This window comes from Paracoccidioides lutzii (genome assembly GCF_000150705.2).
Source record: "Paracoccidioides lutzii Pb01 unplaced genomic scaffold supercont2.23, whole genome shotgun sequence".
In the NCBI taxonomy this organism is placed as follows: Eukaryota; Fungi; Ascomycota; class Eurotiomycetes; order Onygenales; family Ajellomycetaceae; genus Paracoccidioides; species Paracoccidioides lutzii.
The window spans coordinates 127,934-138,657 of record NW_015440969.1 but is presented as its reverse complement, the minus strand read 5'-3'; the positions used below and the strand labels follow the sequence as shown (position 1 = coordinate 138,657).

Sequence of the window (10,724 nt, the reverse complement as noted above, 5' to 3'; positions counted from 1 at the left end):
ATTCTTGACGGATACTCTTCAGTCACTTACATCTCTGCATTCTTGCCCTCTCCTGGGAAATTGACTGGCACTGGAATGCCAGGCACTGAAATCCGCTTGCATTATCTCCCAGCTGGTATTCAAAGACAACTGCAAGCCCAAAAATACCCAAAAAAAAAAACTTCTCGTCTCAGGGCCGGGAGCAGAATAAACCCCCACGTTAACGCAACCGTGGGGCAAAAAGTGGAGCTTTATCACCAGCTCCAACCGCAAGGTTTACTCCCAGACAGCTTCCAAGAGCTGCTCGTCACGTTTGTTGCCTGTGTGCTGAAATCAGTGGGTCCCCAGTGGCTATTTTTCGGGCACTCTGTTGCTTTTAGAACATTTTTTTTGTTGTTTGACTTTTGAACTTCTGTCCTCCACATTTTTGATCAATTTTTTAATCTTACTGTCTCGTCGAACTCTCTCGCCCGAGAGACCCTTTCTGGTCGAGTGGAGCCTGCGATGGCGACCCCGGCGACCTCCGCCGCTCCCAATCCGAGCCGCAACCCCACGCGTCAGTGGATTGCGATGAACCATTCTACCACGGCCACACTGATCCCTGAGGCGACTGGAGGCGATATTCAAAGATCTAAATGCACCAGGCAACTGTTCCTCCCTCAGCACTTTCTTAGTTGAACAACCTGGGCCTCCCTGTAAAGCACATCCAAACTCACCACTGTGTCAGCCCCTGCTGCTCCAGGACTGCTAAAGGCTCAGAACATGAATCTAGAGACTACGTTGACAGAATTTCTCGAGAAGCTTGAGCTGATTCAAAAAAGTCAATGTTAAAATACACGAGACAATCAATCCGTTAATTGAATCAAATGTTTAGCTGTAAGATCCTAACTTTCACCTTCAATCAACATATATATCTCTGGACTTGAAATCAAAATTCCCAACCTGAAAGAGAAAATATCTCAACTTAATGCCTAAACCTTCAATCCTGGTCTACCTTCACATGAGTTGCAGTGACAGGGAGATTCAAGCACATCACTAGTTAACCACGAGAAGCTTAATATTTAACTTAGAACTTCTTTAAGTTAAGCTAGCCAGTCTATATTTCAACCAGACCCTTTTTCGACCACCCTATCCAAACCTAACTCACCACTTTTACCACGCGTTTTCTCAACTATATTATTAAAATGAAGCCTAATAATGAAGCTGCTATAGCTGCTGCTATAGAGGATTTAAAAAATGATGTTTTTCAACCTGAATGAGTCACTGCTAAAGCATATAACATCTCACAAAGCACATTGAAGAGCAGAAAGAATGGTTCCATTCAATAAACAATTGCTCATCAACATTGACAAAAGTTGACTCCAGAGCAAGAGATCTTTCTAGTTTGATGAATAAAAGAGCAAGATTTGCAAGGATTTCCACCCTCTCACATGTGTGTATGAGAAATGGTAACTCAAATTCTACAAATAAATTGAGATCTTACTCAGCTGGGTAAGGATTGATAAGAAAGTTTCTAAAATGAAATCCATTGATAAGATTCATGATTGACTAAAGGATTGAGTCTTAAAGAATAGAGAATACTTAGCAGGAAATACTTCAGTAGTTCTATAACTACTTTTCTAAGACACAACAGACTCATAAAATAATCATTGAAAATATATAAAATATAAATGCATATGACATTGCTTTAGAAGTGTGTACAAACACCAGAATGCTTACTGAATAAAGAAAAGATAAAATCTACATTAAATCTCTCTCTAATCATAAGTGAGTTTCAATTCTTGAAGCTATTAGTGCTGATGAGTACCATAAACTCTCTAGTCATTTTTCAAGGTCAAAATGCACAATTTAGCTGATTTGAGGATGTGAATATACTCAATTGGACCTATACAACATCAAATAATAGATGGACATTGAATAATATATGTCTCAACTGATTATGTATGATTTTTCTACTTCAAATATTTAAAAAAGGTAAGTATAGAATATTAGTGTTGAATGATCATAGCAGTCACATCACTATTGAGAATATCATATAAACTTGATTCATTTAGTGTTTCTATCTGCTCATACATTTTATATTCTTCAGTCATTAAATTTTGAAGTTTTTTCATTCATGAAGAGGTACTATAGAGGTGAGATCATTGTTTTAAATCATCTGGATAATACAGCTCCTGTAAAGAAAAGAAGATTTATACAAGCTTATGAACAAGCACATTTAAAGGTCTTAAAATCTTATAATATACATGGAGAGTGGAAAGCAGCTGATCTAATGCCATTTAATCCTTCTAAAGGATTAGATTTCTTTTAGGTTTAAGATCAGGGTCAATCTAACCTTAGACTGGTGACATCTATAACCTCTCTATCTTCTGAACTGCAAGATTCTTTGCTTACAACTCTTTGAGATCTTAGGCATATATATAAAGCTCTGCAGCAATTGAATAGAGAGAGAATTCTTATAAGAAAGAAGTGAGTTTTTCTTTGCAAAGCTAGCAAAGTGATTGATGAGTTGAATGCTCTATAAGCTGCTAGCCAGTCTATAATTTTTAAACTCTCTAATCAACTAGAGACCTTATGGCAGTCAAAAACCAAAAAAAAAGGTGGAAATTGATCCAAATACCTGGTTTATCAATATAGAAAGGATTAAGAAGGCTCAAGAGGAAGCTGCTGTTCTAGAGCCTAGGAAACAACTACAGGAGCTGGAAATTGAGGCTAAAAAAGCAGCAGCAGCAGCTTTAGCAGCAGGTCTGGAAGCCTGCATGTTTGAATGACAATTAGATTGAATTTGTAGTTAAAATATTTACCCAAATAGAAAGAGAGGTTGTTTTGAATAGAGTGGTCGAAAAAGGGTCTAGTCGAAATATAGACCGGCTAGCTTAATATATTTAGCAATTTTCAATCACTCTGAATTCTTCATATATCTAGAAATTCTTATCAATCAAGTCAGTAAATGAACAAAATGAAAAATATAATAAAACAGAAGCTTAAAAGCTATTCTCATGATCTAGTGAAAAGTGTATAGATTAAATTATCAACATCTGTGGGTATAAACACCACGATTATGTGAGTGTCTGGATATATTTGCAGCGAATGAGCAAGAAAAGTACAGTAAAAGTGAACAAGATCTAGCTGCTGAATTCAACATGAAGGGTAACTAACTATTGCACCTGCTGAGCTCATCGAACAACCTGCATACCTGCATTCAACCCTGCCCAACCTCCACCTCCGCCTCCACCAGCAGAGTCCAGGCCATGCATTCAAGCACTGCAGAGGTGCAGCAATTGTGGCACTCTCAGGCATACAAGAATAAGCCGTCCTGAACCTAGTTTGGATTTGTTTTAATTTAATCAGTGGTAGTTGAGTGTAGATATTCCAGGTTAAAATACAGCCATTTGAAATATTTTGAATTGGCTGCTCGCTCGCTCGGGAATTGCATTATTTCACCTAGATACCCTTAAGTTGCGAGTACCGCATAGCGGTCAGTTGGGAGTATGGTATGCTCCCCTGCATTTCCAGATCCCTTCAAGTCGAGGAAACTAAGCTGGAGTGGGAAAAGGAGTCTCTTGCAGCGATTCGAACACGGGACGTTTTTACCCTTGAATTGTCCAAGCACGATGAAAATCTTAACGATATTGGGAGGATTGTTCGATTCGACAGCGAATGACGGACGCACCAGTCACACCAATATGCTCTGGCGAAAATCCTCGACAAATTAAGCCCAGCACAAAGCCCAACACAGAGATGCCGACTGTGATTCCAACGGATTTCTGTTTCTCCAGAGCGGCTGAAGTGTGGTGCCCTTCGCGGAGCATTGCAGGACATTGGTAACCGAACCCATACGCGGAGTTTGGGAGATTGATCCACGGTGCATTAAATATATTTCCTATCATTCTCCACAGAGCAGAGACCAACGATTGAGTTTCGCTCCTACGAATTGGATCCCTCCATTTGATCTAAGAGTTATCTTTGGTGCCATGATTGATGAAAAACTCCAGCAAAGCTGGGAAACATCCATATGCCGGTGGGGGAAAACGTCGACGTCAAAAAGTGCCGATCTTGCCCTTTCATCCTTTGGTGCCAGATTTTGAGGACTTGAAAAGCTTCATTTCCATAGGGTCACGAGAACTCTCTCAAATAACATAGAAAAGAACAATCACAGACAAATCTCTTCCCCGTATCGATATCCTATGAAATCTCCGGTATACCTACCTAGGGGATACGATACTGGGAACAGCATATATTCGCCTATGACGACTGAGGTATCAACACCGAAAAGATTGACATAGTTCTATTGATTTCGTCTTGAGGCTGTCAACAAAGTTTCTGCCTCTCGATTTGCTGCCCTGATGGCTCCACGGAAAGAGAATGCGGTTTAAAAAACCAAATGCTTCGATGAATGTCAACGTTGTTCATAGCGTTCCAAGGAATCTGCTATCGTCTTATTCGCTCGGCAGACAATCGGTTTTCGCCCATCTTTGAAAATCCCCAGATGTTCCTATTCATTATCTCCGATGGGCAATCCAAATTCGAGGGCACAAACATGATGATGTAACCAATTCAGTGTGGATTGCGTCGGGTTGGGTGTGATCAACTCTGTTTGAGCCTGCTGTGACAGGTCGTACATCCCATCAACCAAATATTTCCATTGGGCAGCCAATATAACTAACAAACATCGCTATGACAGTAGAAAAGACCAAAGAAGCTAGCTGCCGTGGTCATCACGGAATCATTCCATTCCCCCATCCATGAGTCTCTCCTAAGGTATGCGCTTTCCTCTCTCCCAATAGCAGTCCACCACACGTTATCCCGGTCAACTCGCTCGCATGGTTCCGGGGCAAATGGAAACCACCGAGGATAGATCTACTACTTAAGCCACCGCATATCTGATAATCTTATTGATACCACTCGAGGGTCAGTCAAACTGCTTTATCCAATCACATGTCTTGCCACCAGTATCGGGACATTGAATCCTTGGTTCAAATTCCCTTCCCTTTTTCAGCTGCCAGCTCATTAGCGTTGATCAGCCATGTTATGAGATCTTTTGGCCTTACGACGCCGTTATCCGTGACCAACGTTTTCAGTTTGATTGCCTTCCTTGATCAAGTCAGATATGCGTAACCGGTGTTGAGCGGACACCAAATACTCTTGAAAGTTTAATTCACCTATTCTCTCACAAAGCTCGTTAAAATTCAGCGAAGAATTATGACTCCTGCACATTTTTGCAGTATCGCACTTCCACCCCATGCATACCCTCGACTCATAGATGTATATTCAGCCACACATTGACATAGCCTATCAAGCAGGCTTCGGCATACTAGCCATAATTTACACTTGGCTATCAGAGGCTTGCGCAACAGGAGATTTCTATAATAACCCCTCGTGAGTGGTGGTTGATGGAATCACATCTCATCAAATCACAACACATTGCATTAATGCAAAGAGCTTGGGCGGACGTGTTTCTCTTGCAGGAGTCTCTGATATGGATCCTGACTACCGTATGATTAATCCACCACTCCCCCCTTATATTATCATAACTTCTGAAAATCTCATGATGGATCTAGGATGAATTTGAAATCCCGACGTCAGTGGCCGCCACTCTCTCCAGTGTGATTGTCTTCCCATCAATCTGAAGTCGAGGGGAGATATACGGGATGACGACAGAATTTCACCAGTTAGAGAAACCCCGTTTGAGCTTTGATCCACAATTGGAACCGGTAAGTAAACGTCTTAGGCGTTAAGTTCCACGGCAGGCGAACTTCTCCCCGTCAACAGAATGAAATCTTCAGGGCGAATGCAGCAAAAATGGACGATTGACGACGATGATGATAACGTCCGTTACCCGACCAATGACATCCAGCCAGGTAATGGCCAGTTGAAATAGACGTAAACTCAAGATTAACTCGTCATGAGATCTTGGAATCTGTCAGGGTATTAGCCCGTTGTTTCAAATTCGACTAGACGCTACGGCAATGTAAAAGGACAAGGGGCAAAACCAAATATTGAAGCCCATATAAAAAAGGAATACGAGGAATCGTATGCCGGATCCAATCACTTCTTGCCAACGAAATCAAGAATCACACGGTGGAATGTTCCGACAGCGAAACCAATTTGTAGCTCATCATCTCATTTAATACTTGCTGGTTGCAATCGGCAGGGATGTTTGATGGCAAATCTCTCTCGGCATCAAAGGAATGTTGCGGTGGGAAATGAATGCTCGATATCAACTCATCGTTCTGGCAATTTGCCAATGAAAGCACGATATCATCAATTAACAAGGGAGGTCTTGAAACTAACACACTAGAAGTATATATGTGTATTGCACAGATATTGGTCACTCTGAACCCCTGCGTCTCACACCCAAGGTCATTCCTGATCAGGTGAACCCATATAACTACAGCAATGCACAAAAGTCAGACGCAGCGAGGAATCTAGAAAATTCAAATCGAAACACGTGGGCCGCTTGTACCTAACCGAGCCCTTCTCGGTCTGAAAAACTCTAAGAAGCGGATTAATTTGTTCTCATATATTTTATAAATATATCGTATTACAGGATATTTGAATACAAACCTCCCTTTTTGTTAGCTTCAAGAATTGGCCCGGACCCCAGTAACCAGTAATCTGATCTCAAGGCAATCCACAAAAATTAAGTAGTTAACGGCCGAAACAAACAGCGGCCCGTGGGCCTTTTCCCGTGTAGCAATCCCCATACTTTCTCCATAGTCCCTCTTTGCAACATAGTACGCTCGCACTGCATCCCCGTCAAAATGCTGTGACCTTGTGAGAGGGTAGTCAAGGTAGCTGAGCAGGTTTTTCGAGAGTTGCATCATCTCGTCATTTGCCCCTGTTGCGTTGATCGAACTTAACATCTCACATAGTCATCTATTCTTTCTGTGTTTAACATGGGCATTTCCACGCGTTTGCATGGCGCCTAGACAATATAGAACCGTAATTGGTTAGCTTGCCAGCTCAAGGGTCCAAAAATGCTAGAGATAAAGACACTGTTTATGCAGGTGGCTACCAGGAGGTAGGCGGGTGGAATCCAGAATCCAGGGCGTGATTTAACCAGAGGGCTTGGGTTCATGCATTTATGAATCAGCATTAGAAAAAAAGCGACGTAGGTTCTCAAACATTGCCCTGGCCAACAAACAACCTTCAATTTCTATAATCACCATATGCTCACGTATGTATGTATGTATGTGCAGTTAAATTTGCAATATCGTGGATATGGAAGAAGTTGCATGACGCCAAAACCCCCCATGACATACTTTTTTTTTTCCGACTCTTTTCATAAGGTTATCTGTTCCCATTTTTCTGCAGCTTAAATCCATAACTTAACAGAGGATATATCAAGCATGAAACACTGAAACAACAGTAAACAAAGAGAGCAAGTAGATAGAAAGTGAGGACGAAAGAGTGAACCGGAAAAGATCGGAAAATAAAACTCCTTGAACACGAGGACCGGAATCGTCTGAGGAGAAAACGAGGATGATGCAGCCCCAAGCTCAAGAGCACAGATCTCAGCGCGGGGCAAGCAGGGAGCCCATCACCAGCAAGGCGTCAATAACATGCATGGCAATGCCGCAGTCAACGGCTACCCATGTGATGACTGAAAGGGAAGAACAGAAAATACATCACTGAAAGTATCAGGTGAAGGATAAAAGAGAGGCGATGTAGTACTTGGATGAACCGGTATATACGTATGTACCGTAACTACATAATTAACTTCCTGCACACATAGTTTATATGATACCGTTTAGGTCAGCCGAAGGTCCTTTTTATAATCGCTGAAACTATCCTATTCAATCCCATCGGAAGCTGTCCTTCCTATTTTGATCCATGAAATGATAAGAGTGGTCACGACAGAAGAGGAGAAAGAAAGCAATAGTCAAGGGAGCGTGAAATAAAATAATAAGGTTAATTTCTTTCTCGTGAAGAATGTGCTTCTTAAAAGTTGTCCCGGGCCGTGCAGTCGGGTGGCTGACCGTGAAAAATTGAGGGGATTTAGACGCCGCAGACAATTCGCCAGATTGTACGACAGCGACCGTACATGACCTGACAGGGGATAACAATGCAACACAGTATCTTCGTTGTGGAGTTGATTGCTTGGCATGCTTTGCTTTGCTGTAAGGTTGGTGTTGTTTGCCAATTATGGGGAGGATACCTGCAGCGGCCAGATATCGGGTTCTTTGAAGTAGTTATGCGGAAAAGATAGGTATTGGTAGCCGCTCAAAGTTTCTGCCCTACTGGCCCAGGATGTCATGCCGTGCCCCAGACTTCCAACGTCGATGGCTCGAGGGATCCTGTTTGCTTGTGAGAGGGAGCCAAATTCTAGGTATAAGAAAGGTGTCAACGACGTCTGCTATTTCTTGTTTCCTAAAGGTTCAATCTGTGGGAATAACAGTGAACAAAGAAACGATGTTAATTCACCTTATTGCTATCTCACTTGATCGTTGGACATTTCAAAAAGACAATCGTAACTCACATCATCAAAAAGACCTAGGGCATAGTAGTTAGGATACACCCACCCCTAGCCGCCCAAGAGGCAATACCAAACACGAAGACCATCCCAAACCCAAAAGGACACAGCCATGGAGAATACAACCATCACATCCGCCTTCCCAGCCCATCATGAGGTCCCAGACCCAGAACCCAATGCTATCCTGATAAGCAAGCGTGGAGATGGCATCACGACGATCGCCATCAACCGCCCAGAAAAACGAAATGCCATAAGCATCCCAACAGCCAAGAAGCTTCACGCAGCATTCCTCGACTTTGAATCCGACACATCCCAGAAGGTCTGTGTATTTTACGGCACCGGAGGGACGTTTTCAGCCGGTTTCGATCTAACACAGTTGGAGACTTGGGACCGGCCCGCATCAGACACCGCCCGACATTCCAGCATCACCCGAACATACTTTGAGCCAGTCCGCGGCGAAAACATTGGTCCACTCGGCCCAACTCGTATGCATGTTCGAAAACCAGTTATATGTGCTGTCTCTGGCTATGCTGTTGCTGGTGGACTCGAGTTGAGTCTTCTTGCGGATATGAGGGTGGTAGAGGAGGACGCTGTATTTGCGGTCTCCAGTCGGAAACTTGGGGTCCCGTTGCTGGACGGCGGGACTGTAAGACTGCCGCAGATCCTGGGTCTAGGGCGAGCCTTGGATGTGATATTAACGGGAAGACCTGTGAAAGCAAAGGAAGCTCTGGAGCTGGGGTTGGCGAGTAGGGTGGTGCGGAAAGGCCACGCGCTGGAAGAAACAATGAAGCTTGCCCAAACACTTATGGCTTTCCCACAAGAGTGCCTGAATGTTGACCGACAGTCGTGCTATTACAGTGCATACAGTGCACATTCACTCGAAGACGCATTGTCTCAGGAGTTTGAGGCAGGTACTAGAGTTAGTGATCTCGCCATCGAAGCAGGGCTCGGATTTGTTCAGAAATCGCGGAGGCAGTCGAAGCTTTGAAACGAAAATGATTCCATGATTCCTGGCAAATAAACCTCCAAGACAAAATCTTCAAAATAGAACCTCGGGTCCGGAAACTAACCAGAGAAATGGCGGCCAAAGGCCATTGCCCTTGCATCTTCAACTCATCAACGATTATTCCTTTTGCAGTTCAGTCTGTAGAATCCATTCCATGGACTTTCCTCTTGTTATCTGTGTCGGCTCCGTCGACAACCGCAACAGCACATATCCCACTTCATGTATTTTGAATGTCACGACACGAAATCATTTATATAATCCTCTATTTCTTTTATCATCTTCCCTTCTACTTTTGAGCTGTAGCTAGTGAGCATTAGTATGGTAGCACATCAATCAAACACTGTTCACAAATTAACAGTGTGTCAGGAGGCAACATCAAGATATTGAAAATACTATGCAACGATGACTGCAGAATGTCCTTGGTGGACAGGAATCCTGATGGCCAATTCCTCAGCCTGTTCAAAGGTGATGGGCATTCCGCCCTGAATAAAGATATCAATTGTAAAGTGTCGAGCGAGCTTGCTGATGCTTGAACCAGCTGGAGCAGAAGTGGTTGCTCGCTCTCCGCAACACCCAACGGGTCCATTAACATGGGCAATGACAGCTATCCGACGCTTACCTCTAGAATACATGATCCAAACACACAGGTGGATGCCGTGTTCTATCTTAAGCAACTGGAGCATGGAGGATAGTGAAGAAGTTGGACGCGGAGGAGGAAGAACAGTGCGGGGACAACGGCAACTATTACATCATCAGAACTAACTGGAGTTTAACTACCCCCCTCTTTCTAGTTGCACACTGCTAACTCTCAGCTATTAAGAAAAATATTATATCAATTGCAAGACAGGAATAAGAGATACATAAATAGGTATCCTTGGAGATATCGTGAAATGCCTCTCGCCAAAACTATATCTTCGATTGCCACTCTCGCCGTTTGTTGAATGGGCCGGATGGGTGAGTACAACCTCCTGCCTGTCATCACATAGGTATGTCTCAATTCCAAGTTGACTAACAATCCAAAGGTGTCATTCACCGCCGAAAACAACAGTAATACATCATATATGCTGTACAAGCCTCTCATTCCCCCTAAAGACCACATTTTCAATCCAAAAATAAACCCAAAACCAAAACCAAAACCAAAACCAAAACCAAAATGCCACCATCAATTCGCATCATCGGCTCCCTAAATGTCGACCTGGTCTCCGTAACCCCCCGCTTCCCCCTCCCCGGCGAAACTCTCAAATCCACCTCCTTCAACACCCA

The 10,724-nt window shown here is 43.2% G+C and overlaps 2 protein-coding genes across 2 annotated transcripts; one reads left to right on the top strand and one right to left on the bottom strand.

Moving 5' to 3' along the window:
• Positions 1–8,567: 8,567 nt before the first annotated feature.
• Positions 8,568–9,443, top strand: PAAG_07271 (carnitinyl-CoA dehydratase; the record flags this gene model as incomplete). The annotated part of the gene is made up of 1 exon (XM_002790688.1): positions 8,568–9,443. The coding sequence occupies one exon, from the start codon at positions 8,568–8,570 to the stop codon at positions 9,441–9,443; it is 876 nt and encodes a 291-aa protein (XP_002790734.1).
• Positions 9,444–9,853: 410 nt separating this feature from the next.
• PAAG_12368 (hypothetical protein) lies at positions 9,854–10,093 on the bottom strand (the record flags this gene model as incomplete). Its single annotated transcript, XM_015847866.1, has 1 exon — positions 9,854–10,093. One exon carries the CDS (start codon positions 10,091–10,093, stop codon positions 9,854–9,856), a length of 240 nt encoding a protein of 79 aa, XP_015702509.1.
• Between the last annotated feature and the right edge of the window lie 631 nt (positions 10,094–10,724).